A 15,032-nucleotide genomic window follows, 5' to 3' on the forward strand; every position below is an offset into this window, starting at 1 on the left:
GGAGGGAGAGGATGTGGTTTGAATAGAGGGTAGAGGGTGAAAGGGAAGGACGGAGATAGAAATATGGGGATGGAGAAAGAGGATGAGGTATGGAAAGAGGGTTGAGGAAGAGAAAGGGAAGAAAGGAGAGAGAAATAAGGGGGCGGAGGGAGAGGATGTGGTATGAATAGAGGGTGGAGAGAGAAAGGGAAGGACGGAGATAGGAATATGGGGATGAAGGAAGAGGATGAGGTATGGAAAGAGGGTTGAGGAAGAGAAAGGGAAGAAAGGAGAGAGGAATAGAGGGACGGAGGAAGAGAATTAGGCATGGATAGAAGGAGAAAGGAAAGGGTGGAGAGTGGAATAGGAAGTAATAAGAGGACGGAGTGAGAGGAGGAGGCATAGACTGAGAAGTGGAAGAGGGGGATAGGCGAGGGAGAGGTGGATAGATGGCAGTGGGGAGCGGAGGTGGACGCGTCATATCAAAGGCTTACATCGGAGGTGGAGGAAGAAAGAAAGGCGTGCCGCGCTCTTTTCAATATGTCTTCGCCTTTGAGTGTCACGCCTGGGCTTAATTCACCCTTCATGAATTTTTAAAACGAGGAAAATTAATTGCTTTCCCTTCGGTTTGTTGCCTCGATTCCACGGGGCAGACCTCGGCCACCTCAACCCACTGGCCTTCCCCGGGCAGACCATAAGCACCAGTCATACGTTAGATAAGCCAACTCCCTCTGGCGTGGACTTAACTCGCCTTCGAAACAAATTCTGCAAACATGAAGGCTGCAGTGAACGTGTCTTGAATTCTTAACGGGAAGGAATGGCCAGCGGTAATAACTCATGCCAGCCCCATTTACAGCCCTTCCCCGCCCGATTCTGACTGCTCCTTCCCTTCCTCCGCCTCCGCCTCCGCCCTTGACTTCGTCCGTCCCCACCTCCCGCCCCCACCTTACTCTGTGATGTAAATATTTGTGGGGGCGAAGTGTTTGCCATGTAGCTCTTGGGGCAGCGGCAGCCAGCGCCAGCCACCTCACGCCACTCTTCTATTCCTCCTGTTTCTTTCTCTGCTTCGGGTTCTACTTTTACGTCTCTGTTTTCTGCTGCTCCCCTCGCTTCTTTTATACTTTTGATTCCTCTTTTACTTCTCTGTGTTTTATTTTATACCTGTTACTCCTTTTTTTTTTTTTTACTATTGTTTATACTTCTACTTCTCCATGCGTTGTTTTTTTCTATTCTTTCTGCTTCTTTTCTGCTTCTGGTTCTCCGTTTACTTCTCCTTGTTTTCTTCTGTTCCTGCTATTTCTTCTGCTTCTTGTTCTCCTTTTACTTCCATTTGTTTTCTGCTACTTCTGCTGCTTGCTACTCTATATCTGGTTCTTCTTTTACGTCTACATGTATTTCTCTATTCCTGCTTCTGTTTCTACTGCTTCTACGTCTCCTTGTTTTCTTCAGTTCCATTTTCTCCTTTTTCTATTTTTGCTTTACTTTTATGTCTCCACTTTTTCCTCTATTCCTGCTTCTTTTTCCACTTGTTCTCATTTTCCTTTTTTTCTTCTTCTTGCGCTGCGCTGTATGGGTATGGGTTTGATACTGTTTAGTTGGTTCTTCGCGAAATGGTGCTTGGGTTAGTTTTGTGCTATTTATATCTTTTGGAACGCTTTTGGTATTTCTGTTTCCTCTGGTTTAGAATTTGTTTGAACTAGAAGGGCAGGGTTTATGTTTCTTTCCGTTTGTTCTGGGCTGTGTTACACGTTTTCCTTGCCTTACTCTCATCGGTAGCATCTCTAATACTTCTGAAAATAACATAGAAGTCGGGAAATTTCACACGAGGGAAATTGCCTTCTTGCTCTTTTTTGTTCTTGGTAAATAATTGCTTTCTTTTTTTTTTTTTCTTTTTTTTTCATGTTTTAAGTTTTTCCTCCATTCATCATTCGGTTTTCAAGCTTTCTCATCTCTCTCTCTCTCTCTCTCTCTCTCTCTCTCTCTCTCTCTCTCTCTCTCTCTCTCTCTCTCTCTCTCTCTCTCTCTCTCTCTCTCTCTCTCTCTCTCTCTCTCTCTCTCTCTCTCTCTCTCTCTCTCTCTCTCTCTCTCTCTCTCTCTCTCTCTCTCTCTCTCTCTCTCTATCTATCTCGATCTGTCTCTCTCTCTCTCTATCTATCTATCTCCTTTAACTCTTTCTCATACCCTTCCTTCCTGCCTGATGCTGCTCTTCCTCCTCCTTCACCTCTTTTCCTCTTCCTCCTCCTCCACCACCACCACCAGCATCCACTCCTGCATCACTCCTCCCTCATTTCCTTCCATTACTCTCTCACCCTCGCCTCGTTTCTCTCCTTTCACTCCCTGTCTCCTCTTTATCACCTCTTATCACCCGCTTCGTCCGGCACTCCTTCACCGCCTCCTCCGTGTTCTGTTGCAGGGAGCCAGACACAGGCACGCCCCCAGCAAGTGGCTCCCCCTGACGGCAGCTCCTTCTCCGCCCTGTCCCTGGGCGAAGAGTTAGCCTACACCCTCGCTCCCTACGGCTACTGGAACCTGCACCTCACCCTCAACGATCCCACCGATATTAGGATCACTCTCACTAAGCCCAGGTAAGTGTGTGCGTATGGACAGCTGTTGGGGGAAGGTGTTGTTTTTACTCTTTATTTTCTTTCTTTTAACGTTTTCTTTTTTTTTTCTTTTTTTTTGGGGGGGGGATATTCTTTATTATATTATTTTTTATTGTGGTTCCTGTTTTTCTTCTGCTCATATTTTTTGTCTGTTTTTAGTTGTTGCTGTTTTCTTTATTCTTTATTTTTTCGTTTTTTTTTCTGTATATTTATTTTTTTCATATTACTTTGGTTTTTGTTTTCTTACTTTCATTTCTTTTCGTATTATTTTTATTACGGTTGATGTTTTTCTTCTCTCCCTTCTTCTTTTTATCGGTTTTAGAATGTGTTATTTCTGTTTACATTCTTGATTTTGTTCTTTTTCATTTTTTCGGTATATTTACTCTTTCATATTATTATTTTGGGTTTTATTTTTCTTCATCTCCTCCTTTTTATTGTTATTTAGGTGTTGCTGCTGTTTACATTCTTTATTTCTCTTTCTTTTCACTTTTTCGTTATGGGTTTTTTTCAGATTTTCTTATTATGGTTCCTGTTTTTTCTTCCCCTTTTTGTTTTTATTTAGTAACCATCATTGTTATTATTACCATTATTCCTAAAACTAACACAAGTGCAGGTTCACCACATCGTTTATGCGTATTACTGGTATTTCAGATCATAATAATGGAAGAAAATCATCATTATTAATTTCACAGCAGACTTTTCCTCTTTTTTCCTGTCTCCGTCTCTCCCCTCTCGTTTCCTTCCTCCCTTCTTTCCATAATTTCTTCCTTCCTTCCTTCCTCTCCCATATTTTTTTCCTTCTTTCCTCTCCCCTCCTTTCTCCTTTCCTTCCTGCCTTCCTTCTTTCTTTCCCTGCTCCCCTCCTTCCTTGGGCCAGGGCAGGAGGAGGAGGAGGAGGAAGGGGAAACTCCGCAAAAAAAGTACACACACATATAAGTAATTTCCTCGACTCCCGCGGCCACGAGTTAGAAGAGAAATGTAGCACCCCAACTTTTAGACTTTGACGGACAGAGAACCGCCCCCAAAAAACGAGAACTTGGAGGTTGCGAGGAGGAAATGAGAGCTGTACACGGTGGCAGGAGGAGGAGAAACGAGGGGAGGAGGAGGAGGAGCAGATGAAAGAAGATAACAGAGCAAGGAGGGAAAGAAAATGGAAAAGAAAATGGAAGAAAAATAATCAACGGAGCAAGGATACGTTTAGAGAGAGAGAGAGAGAGAGAGAGAGAGAGAGAGAGAGAGAGAGAGAGAGAGGTCACAGAAATGCATCAACTGGGTAGCGTGGCAGAGCAAAAGGACAATTTCCCGACCATCATAAACATGCTAGAGAGATGAGTGTGTGCGGTGGAAAACTGGGGTGGAGAGAGGAAGGGGGGGGGAGGGGGAGATGAGGTGAAAGGAGGGGTGAAGGATGAAAGGGGGGAGGGAGGATGTGAGGTGAAGTGTGGAAATGTTAGGAGTGGGAAGTGTGTGATGCAGTACGATTTTCACTTTACTACTACTACTACTACTACTACTACTACTACTACTACTACTACTACTACTACTACTACTACTACTACTACTACTACTACTACTACTACTACCACTACTACTACTACTACTACTACTACTACTACTACTACTACTACTACTACATCTACCATCATTCCCACTACAACATATCTTCGTAATTCCACCCTCCACGCACCACCACCACCACCACCTCCACCTCCCCCAAAACAAAGTATTCGCAAGCTCTCGAAGCACGCTTGATGCACGATATCTGCCTCAAGTTATGCCGAATATTTCTGCCCAAAGTTCCTTCCCCCCTTCGCTCCTAAAAGCCCAGGAATAGATGCAGAAACTTGGCCAAATAAACACAACCATTGGAGGGGCAAAGTTGGCGATACAAGCCCCGTCCGCCGTGTACCCCGAGGAGCTGGTCGCCTGGCGGAGTATTATTATTATTATTATTTTTAGGGGGGGCGGGTGCAGGAAGAGAAGGAAGGAGGGACGAGGGAAGGAAGGAAGGAGGGGAGGACGGATGGCGATGGAAAGGAAATGAGTCGTGTTGATGGGTGAATAAGTAGATAGGAAGGAAGAAGGGAGGAAGGAGGAAAGGAAGGAAGAACGGAAAGGAGTCGTGTAGATGGGTGAATAGGTAGACAGGAAGGACGAACGAAGGATGGACGGAAAGGAGTAGTGTAGATAGTTGAATAGATAAATAGGAAGAAACAGGACACGATAAGGTTAGTAGGAGAGAAGAGACCAGTAGAGAGGTTGTTAAAGAGACAGATAAAGAGAAATAGGTTGGTAGGAAGAAGAGGGACAGTGAATGAGGAGGAAAGAAAACGTAGAACAGGTATATAAGAAGAAAGGAAGAGAACAAGGAGTAGGTAGGTAAAAGGGAAGGAACAGATTAGTATGAAGAGAAGGAATAGAAAGGAAGGACGAAAGAGAACGAGAAATAGGCATGTAGAAAGAAAGAGAACAAAGGTTAGGATGGAAGAAAAAGAGAGGAAAATAAATACGAGTAGATACGTAGGAGGAAAGATAACAAGCAATAGGATGGGAGAAAGAGAGAGGACGAGCAATAGGTAGATAGGAAAGAAGAGGACGAGAAATAGGCATGTAGAAAGAAAGAGAACAAAGATTAGGATGGAAGAAAGAGAGAGGAAAATAAATACGAGTAGATACGTAGGAGGAAAGATAACAAGCAATAGGATGGGAGAAAGAGAGAGGACGAGAAATAGGTAGATAGGAAAGAAGAGGACGAGGAATAGGTTAGAAGGAGAAAACCGAATAAGTAATAGGTTGAAAGAAAGAGGACGAGGAATAGAAAGATGGTAAAGAAACCTGGAATAAATATGTAGGAATAAAGAAAACGAGAAATAGGTTGGAAGAGTACGAGAAATAGGTTGATAGGAGAAAAGAAGAGGAAAATGTATGCAGGACGAAAGGAGGATGACCACGTAAACTTAATCCAACGGACACATAGAAAGACATATAGACGCAAAGATACCTGAATACATACCCATGAATTTATACATACATGCAGACCTAATATTTTTTGGGAGGAGAAGGAAGAGGATGGAGGAGCAATATGAGTGTGGCCGAGGAAGGAAGACCAGGGAAACGTAGACAGACGAATAGATGGAAAGGTAAACACGGGTAGGAAGGTGAACAGATAGATGATCAGGAAGGAAGGTAGGAAGGCAGGCATAAGGTTTACTTTGGGATAGAGAAGCAAAAGGAGGAGGAGAAATTCATATCTGACGAAGGAGGAAATGCCAGACTGAGAAAAATACATGTAAACAGATACAACATGATACTTAAGAAGACAGTCAGTTATGTAGATAGAAAAAGACGTACGAGCGTTTAAATGAGTGTAATAAACAGACTGAAATACATACAGAGGAATGGAGAAAGACGAACGTAAATAGAAATAGGAAACTTCAGATTTAAAAAGGGTAGAGAGATAAAAAGGAAGACATACAGATAAGTAAACACACATTGAGGGGAAAAAAAAGGGCTAAGTGCTGAAAAATATATGGGAAAACTTTCGTGACAAAAATAGAAAGTAATAATCAAAGTCAATAAAAACAAAGATACACGGATTCAAAGTAACAAAAAGATAGAGATACGCACATACGGAAAGGTTTACGCTTCGTGAAATAAGGAAATACACTTGCACTTTGATATTTATTTAAACGAAACAAATACACGTCAAAGATGTATAAAGAAAAACAAAACAGTCTGATCGACGGCGCGTTAGTTGAATGTTACCGAACCCGAAAGTCTGATACCGTGGTTCGAATCCTTTTCTTGCCTATTTGTTTTAAAAGTAAACCAACACGCTACCCATTAGTCGCGGTTCACACACACACACACACACACACACACACGCGGCCGTTCACACGCCATTTGGACCCTCATTCCACACAGCCACAAACGCCCGTCTTGTTTTTTCTGGGTCCAGGCCAAGCACGAGGTCCGGTTTTAAGGTTTTATGGCTGTGCTTTAACGGGGAAAACAGATGAGTCTCCCACCCCCGTTTTCTCTCTTTCCCGCCACGAAGATGTTTTTGTTTTTTGTTTTTTTCTCTCACGGAATAAGTTTTGGAGACTTTGGAGATTCAGAAATAACGGTACTATATGATATATATATATATATATATATATATATATATATATATATATATATATATATATATATATATATATATATATATATATATATATATATATATATATATATGCAGGCTATTACTTGTTTGAGGATTCTTAGAGGGACGGTGACTGTCTATAGTGGCACGGGCGAATATATTTTTAGTGATGCCTATTCTTGCTTTCTTGCTCAACTCTTATTACCCTTCTCTTTCCTCTCATTCTCTAAACCTCGCCAATGGCCCTCTTTCTTTCCTCTCACCACATATATCATCTCCCCACGTTCTCCTTTACCTCTCCCTAACCTCTTAAACCTCCTCCACCTCTTCACCCTTCCATTCCCTCACCCCGCCCCCAGACTCCTCTCCTTTCTTCCTCGCCATCTTCTCCCATTTCCTCCGACTGGCCGAGGGTGGTTGAAAAATAGGTCCCCATTTCCCCTATCTCTGTTTTTTCTTTCTTTCCTCTTTCAACGTTCGTGTACCCCATACCCTTATCTTCAAGCTAATCAGTTCTCCTCCTCCTCTTCCTCCTCGTCTTCCACACGTCTTCTTCCACTTCACAATCCCCCCACCTCGTTTTCCTCTTTATTTCCACATCTCCACTTTTCTTTCCATTCTTTCTTACCTCTCTCACTCACCCCCTCTTCTTCCTCCCCATCTCCTCCATCGCAATCCTCTCTTTTCTCTTTTTCGTCCCCTTACTCCCTAACTCAGTCCCTTCACTCGTCTCTTTTCTTTCTCCTCCACCCCCCCCCACCCCCTTTTTCCGTACTCTCGTTTTCCCACGCCTCCTCCTCCTCCTCCTCCTCCTTAGGGTAATCGGGGCATGTAAGTACACGCAACATTAGGTGTAAACATTGTGTCCGTACTTTACGTCCGCGCCATTATTTAATAACCCTGCAAATTACTCGTTAGAAAGTGGCGCCAGAATTTCCGAAATGAATAACAAACTTTGGGGTGAGGAATGTAGGCGCATTACTCTTCCATAATGGCCTCGTTATGTATAAATGCGCGTCCTGAGCCCCTTCTCGTTACAGATTTATAAAATTACCCCCGGCGCCGGCACGCACACACCCAAAACAAGATATTTTTTGCCGTCATCGCCCTAATTAACAGATCCATTGCTTGGGGACGGGCCGAGGGGACTGAAAACATGGAGACAAAAGAGGATTTTGAGATTGAGAATAGTGAAAAGGCATGAAGGGAAAAAGACAGTAGAGGATTTGAGATTGAAAATAAGGAAAAAGCACGAAGGGAAAGAGTACAGTGCCATTTTAAGAGGGGAACCTTTGAGATGAGAGTGGGGAAAAAGGATGAAGGAGAAAAGGAAAGTGCCAGTTCAAGAGTAGAGTTTTGAGATGAGAATAAGGAATAGACATGAAGGGGAAGAGGATGGTACCAGTTTAAGAGTAGAGCTTTTGAGATGAGAATAAGGAAAAGACATGAAGGGTAAGAGGATGGTACCAGTTTAAGAGTAGAGCTTATGAGATGCGAATAAGGAAAAGGGATGTAGCGGAAGAGAACCGAGCTAGTTTAAGGACGGTGGGCAAGGAGGGTGTAAGGAAAGTAAGGGGAGAAAGTCTTGAAGGATTAGGTGAGGAAGGTGAAAAGCAGTGTGAGGGGATTGGAAAGATGGGAAACAGGAGTAGTATTAGAGGCAGGAGGTGGAAAGGGAGATGAGAGGATTAGGAAGATTAGGAAGAGATGGGGAAGGAAATAGCATATGATTAGTATAAAGGGATTAGTTAATAAATGCAGTTTAGGGGAAGTAAGGAAGACTGTGAGAGTGGAAGGCGTAGAATGGTTAGAAATAGTAGTAGTTTGGGGTATAGAGAAAGAGGGGTGAAGGTGATTGGGAAGAGTAGCAATTTTGGGAAGATGGTGAAAGAGAAAGGAGAGGGGATTGGTTAAAGAGCTGCATGTTGGGGAAAGTGAGGAAAACGATGGGAGGGAAGGCGTGGAAAGCTTAGAAATAGTAGCAGTTTGAGGGATAGTGAAAGAGGGGTGAAGGTGATTGGGAAGAGTAGCAAGCTTAGTGAGATGGGGAAAAAGAAAGGAGAGGGGATTGGTTAAAGAGCTGCATTTTGGGGAAAGTGAGGAAAACGATGGAGGGGAAGACGTGGAGAAGTTAAAAATAGTGGCAGTTTGAGGGATAGTGAAAGAGGGGTGAAGGTGATTGGGAAGAGTAGCAAGTTTAGTGAGATGGGGAAAAAGAAAGGAGAGGGGATTGGCTAAGAGCTGCATTTGGGGGGAAGTGAGGAATTCGATGGAGGGGAAGACGTGGAGAAGTTAAAAATAGTAGCAGTTTGAGGGGATTTAAGAATGAAGCTGAGGGGACTGGGGACATGGGGAACACGAGTAGTTATAGAGAACAGATGGGGAAGGAAGGGGAGGTAGTTTGTCCCTATCCCATACGTAACAATCTTTTTTATCCCTCCCCGCCTTGTCGTTTCTTACATCAGGTTAATTTTCACTCGATCATTTTTTGTCCTTTCTTTCTTTTCGCTTCTCATTCCTCTTCGTATCCCTCTAACTTTGCAAACGCCGATGAATAAATAAACTCAGCTTGTAGGGAGGGCGTAGGGGCGGGTGACTGATGGCTACACGGTCAGACTAAACGTAACGGGCGCCGGCCATACGTCCTTTGCTGCCATACAAAACAAATGAGCGAGAAAAGAAACATTGCAGAAGTTTGTGTGTGAATGTGTCCGCGGTGATATGTGTGTGTGTGCGTACATTACCAAGTTTTCTTTTATCCTGAATGATATATAGAACGGTACTGTAAACATGCGTGTGTGCGCCTGTATAATTTGATATCGATGGATTGTTTGTTTGAACGTTGAAAGCACACTCTATATGGTCGTGTGCTTTCGTATGCGTAGTACTGTTTGTCTGCTCGTAACTCTATCATGCGTAGTTTGGCAATATGTAAATCCCTAATATGCGTTCATGTGTGTGTGTGTGTGTGTGTGTGTGTGTGTGTGTGTGTGTGTGTGTGTGTGTGTGTGTGTGTGTGTGTGTCTGAGCTTTCATCTTTGTTTTCTAATATTCTGCCTTCTCTCACGCATTTTTTTCTCTATCTATTTATCTATCTATCTATCTTCCATCTTACTGCTGTAGTGTTCTCTTTTTAAGCTTTCGTTCGTGTGTGTGTGTGTGTGTGTGTGTGTATGGAGGGCGGGCGGTACACTGATCAATTTTCTTGTCTGCGTTAACAAGTTTCAAGTGGTTTGAATAAATTGTTTACCCTCACGCTCCCCTCCCATCCATCTCATTCCCTCGCCTCCCCGCGCCGATCCATTTCGTTTTATCGTCATCAGCAATTACCCGATGCATACACATATTTCCCTTCTGTTTTTCCCTTTACTACACGTTCCATTTTACCTGTATTGCTATTATTGTATTATTATCAGTATTGTTATCATTGTTTTTGCTGAGTTGTCATCCTTGTAATGTTCTGCTCTCCTCTCGTATTTCCCTTCTGTTTTTCCCTTTTCGACACGTTCCATTTTATCTGTATTGCTATTATTGTATCATTATCAGTATTGTTATTGTTGTTTTTGTTGATTTTGATGCCGAGTTGTCATCCTTGCTTTGTAATGTTCTGCTCTCCCTCGCTTTTTCCTCTCCTCTCGTATTTTCCTCCTGTTTTTTTTTTTTTTCCTTATTCGCCGTTCCATACTACGTTTATGACTATTATCTTATTATTATTTTTTTTGTGTGTTATTATTGTTTTTGTTAATGTTGCTGAGTTTTCGTCTTTGTTGTGTGATCTGCTTTCTTCCATTTTCACTCTTTATCTAATTTTATCTATCTTTATCTATCTGTCTATCTATCTATCCTCCTGCTGTAGTATTCTTTGTTTAAGCCTTCGTTCGTCAATAACAAATGTTCTCGTGAAAATAATTAATGAAATCTTTTAGACGATGATTCCATTTTACGTTCATCATTATTATTTCATTATCACCATCATTGTTTTCATTGTTTTTTTGTTGACTTTGTTCCTGTGTTTTCTTATTTCTTTTGTAATGTTCTGCTGTCTCTCGCTTTTTTGTCTATCTTTATCTATCTGTTTTTCTCTACCCATCTATTTATCTATCTATCTACTTTTCTATCTATCTATCTGTTATTTCTTTTGTAATGTTCTGCTGTCTTTCGCTTTTTTGTCTATCTTTATCTATCTGTTTTTCTCTACCCATCTATTTATCTATCTATCTACTTTTCTATCTATCTATCTGTTATTTCTTTTGTAATGTTCTGCTGTCTCTCGCTTTTTTGTCTATCTTTATCTATCTGTTTTTCTCTACCCATCTATTTATCTATCTACTTTTCTATCTATCTGTTATTTTTTTTGTAATGTGTTGCTGTCTCTCTCTTTTTTTTCTATCTTTATCTATCTGTTTTCTATCTATCTGTTATTTCTTTTGTAATGTTCTGCTGTCTCTCGCTTTTTTGTCTATCTTTATCTATCTGTTTTTCTCTACCCATCTATTTATCTATCTACTTTTCTATCTATCTATCTGTCTTCCATCCTCGTTTTCGTTCATCAAATCTAAATATTCTCCTCCTAGAAATAATTAATACGGTCTTTTAAACGAGAAATCCTCACACCGCAGCAGTCATCTCTCATTTACTCATTCTCACCCCCGACCTTCGAATGATCTCACAGTTCATCCTCGCCTGGCCTTTGCCGCGTTACACTTGTGCTGCCGTGATGACCTGACATTTACGTGCTGGCGATACTGAAAATGTGCACCACCTCAGAATATCCCAGTGATGTTAAATGCTGCTTTCGTTCATGGATGTGTTTTATTTCGTATGTTTTAAGTCCTCTGATCTACGCTTACTTATATAGATACTTTTTTTTTTTTGTTTTCTATACCAGTTTTGTATTTCCTTTTTCATTTTTCTGTGTTTATTCTTATTTGTGGGTTTGATTGGTTATTTTATGTAAGTTCTCCACGTCTGTAATCGTAATAGTAAAAGGAAGGAGAAGGAGAAGAAAGAAGAGACCAGTTTCGCGTTTTTCTTCTTTCCTCCTCTTATTTCTCTTCCTCCTTCTTTCCCTTTTTTTCTCCTTCCTCGCTTGAGTTTCCCGCAAAGATGGCGGCAGTGTTTTCTTCAATGTTTCTTAAGTAGTCCATCAGTCAACCCTGGACACACACACACACACACACACATAGAGTTTTCACCTTTATTCATATTTTTTCAATGTTTTTTTTTTATATATACTCACGTATGCTTTATTTTGTCTATCTAATTATCCATCTGTCTACCTATCTATCTATCTATCTACCTATCTACACATAGTTTTCACCTTTATTAATGTGTTTTTTTCGATTTATTATCATGTATCCACGAATACAATATTATCTTTATCTATGCAATTGTACATTTATCTATCTTTGTATCTATCTATCTGTCTATCCATTTATCTATATAACTATCTTTTTACACCTCGTTAACCCTACTTCTTCCAACCATTATGTTTTTATCTCACCTGTTCACGCATACATAATTCTGTCTTTCTAATCTATATATCTACCTATCTATCCATCTATTTATCTATCTAACTATCTATCTATCTACACCTTTTTATCCCTACTTCTACCTATCCTTGTTTCTATCTTACCTGTCTCTCCTGCCCATTCAACACTAACCCTCTCCTTTTTCTCCCCCACAGAGGCACCTCGCTCGGCCTGTACGCCCGCCGCAGCTCGCTCCCGACCCACACCCAGCACGACATTATGAAGATCCTGCGGGAGGCGAGGCAGAGGGACGTCAGGGCCTCTCCGGTGAGCGCTAGGGTGGGTTGGTGATGGGGGGGGGGTTGGATCGGTGGGAGGGGAAGGGGGAGAGGATCGGTGTTGGGGTAGGGGATATGTAGGAGGGTGGATCTTTTTTTTTTTTTTTTTTTGTGTGTGTGTGTGTGTTTTTTTCATTTTGTGTCTCCGATAGCAATTTTCTTCCTCGTCGTCATCTCCTTCGTCTTCTTATAACTATTTTTACTCTTATTTTTCCTCCGCGTCTTCTTTTCTTCTTTCTATTATTATCTTTTAATGGTGTATTTCTCCTCGTTTTTTTTGCTTACTTCCTCTTTTTTCCTACTTTTTTCCCTTTTTCCGTCTATAGTTCTTACAGTATGACTTTATTTCCCCATCAGTTTATCTCTGTACTTTCTGTCTCGTTTCTAAACTTTCTCCTTTTTTTTCCTTATTTCGCCTTTCTCTTGCTCATCTTTAACTTGCTCCTCCTTTTTTTGTTGTTTTCTTCCCTTCTTTCCTTCATATCTTCTCGCTTTCTCTCTCATTCTATTTTTCGCCTTTTCTCTTGCTTCTCTTTAACTCGCTCTTCTTTCCTTCTTTCCTTCATATCTTCTCTCTCTCTCATTCTTTTTTTCGCCTTTTCTCTTGCTTCTCTTTAACTCGCTCTTCTTCCCTTCTTTCCTTCATATCTTCTCGCTTTCTCTCTCATTCTATTTTTCGCCTTTTCTCTTGCTTCTCTTTAACTCGCTCTTCTTTCCTTCTTTCCTTCATATCTTCCTTTATCCCGCTATAGACGGCATCGCATGAGACGAGACATGAACCTCGCTCTTTGCCCTTTCCTTCGGTGCCTCCTCCAGACACGACAACGACCGCAGCTCCTCCTCGTCTCTTCCCCGAGCTTGATGGTCCCTCGGTTGCGAAGATCAATCCAGTGGTCCCTCTCCTCTCTTCCTTCCTCTTCCCTTCCTCTCGGAGCCTTCCCTGAGCCTCTCTTGCCCTTCCAATATCCCAAGGGTAAGGTTGTGTCCCAGTTCCTTCCTCCCTCTTGATTCCGTGAGGTTGGCGGAAGAAGAGGTTTAGGAGAGGATAAAAAGTAAGGGATTGCATGGCGGAAAAGGAATCTGAGTAGGAAAGTAAAAGGAGTTGGGGCAGAGAGTCAAAGAATGGAAAATAGGTCAAGAGAGGAATGTGGGTAGGGAAAAAATGAGAGAAAAAGGGTTGAGAGAGGTAAGCAAAGGAAAGAAGGAGAAAGTAAGGGAGTTCATGAAGGAAAAGGAATCTAACTTGGGAAATAAAAGGAGTTAGGGAAGAGAAAGAGGGACCCAAAGAATAGAAAATAGGTGAAAAAAGTGTTGAGGAAGGTAAGCAGGAGGGAGAAGGAGAAAGTAAGTAAGGAAGAGGATTCTGAGTAAGGAAATAAAAGGAGTTGGGGGAGAGGTAAAAGGGGAGAGTCAAATAAAAGGAAATAGGTCAGGGAGGAATGTGGATGGGCAAAAAAGGGGAAAAAAAAAAAAAAGAGTTGAGAGTTAAGCAAGAGGGAAAAGGAGAAAGAGGGGAGGCTGTTGATCGTAAAGAAGGAGGAGTTTGAAGGGAGGAGGCGAAGGGTTGTGTGAGGGAATTGAGAGTTATTGTAATTACTAATAGGGAGACAAACTGTAGAGGCCGAGGGAACGGTCGGGAGTTGGGAAAGGGCGGAAAGGGGCTAAGAAAGGTTGTCAGGAATATATGAATGGAAGGAAAATGAGAAACAGAAGAGATACGTGAGGAAAAGAAATGGCGGAAGAAACTATAGAGGCTGGGGGAACGGCAGGGAGTTGGGAAAGGCCGGAAAGGGTTTAAGAAAGGTTGTCAGGAATATATGAATGGAAGGAAAATGAGAAACAGAAGAGATACGTGAGGAAAAGAAATGGCGGAAGAAACTATAGAGGCTGGGGGAACGGCAGGGAGTTGGGAAAGGGCGGAAAGGGGCTAAGAAAGGTTGTCAGGAATATATGAATGGAAGGAAAATGAGAAACAGAAGAGATACGTGAGGAAAAGAAATGGCGGAAGAAACTATAGAGGCTAGGGGAACGGCAGGGAGTTGGGAAAGGCCGGAAAGGGTTTAAGAAAGGTTGTCAGGAATATGGTGGGAAGAAAAATGAGAAAATGAAAAGAGGCACATGAAGAAAAGAAATGGCAGAGGAATGGAAGAGGTCTTGTTGAGCATAAATAGCACTAATAGCATCGCGAAATATGATCCCTCGAGAGAAAGAAAAAAAGTAAATAGAGATTGGGAATGAGGTACGGAGGACTAGAAATATTTTTAATGAGTTGAATACGAGACAAATAGAGTGAAAAGGAAGTAGGATAACAAGAAGCTCTGATATCGAATACTTAGGAACCAAAGATACAGATGTGAAAGAGTAGAATCAAAAGGGAAGAAAATATAAGGTAACATGAGAATGGTTGAAGAGGATCGAGAAGAAAGAAAATATTATCAACCAGGATGAAAAGGGTTGAAAGAATAGGATCGAAATGGAAGAGGGAATCACCAGGTAG

The 15,032-nt window shown here is 41.7% G+C and overlaps 1 protein-coding gene across 1 annotated transcript in view; it reads left to right on the forward strand.

Moving 5' to 3' along the window:
• LOC126997053 (teneurin-m-like) overlaps window positions 1–15,032 on the forward strand; it is a 439,194-nt gene that overhangs the window by 390,549 nt on the left and 33,613 nt on the right. The window contains exons 12-13 of the mRNA XM_050858090.1: window positions 2,393–2,564; window positions 12,413–12,524. Coding sequence (XP_050714047.1) covers window positions 2,393–2,564; window positions 12,413–12,524 — 284 coding nt within the window. The remainder of the gene's footprint in view (window positions 1–2,392; window positions 2,565–12,412; window positions 12,525–15,032) is intronic.

The sequence above is a fragment of the Eriocheir sinensis genome, chromosome 11 (assembly GCF_024679095.1).
Source record: "Eriocheir sinensis breed Jianghai 21 chromosome 11, ASM2467909v1, whole genome shotgun sequence".
In the NCBI taxonomy this organism is placed as follows: domain Eukaryota; kingdom Metazoa; phylum Arthropoda; class Malacostraca; order Decapoda; family Varunidae; genus Eriocheir; species Eriocheir sinensis.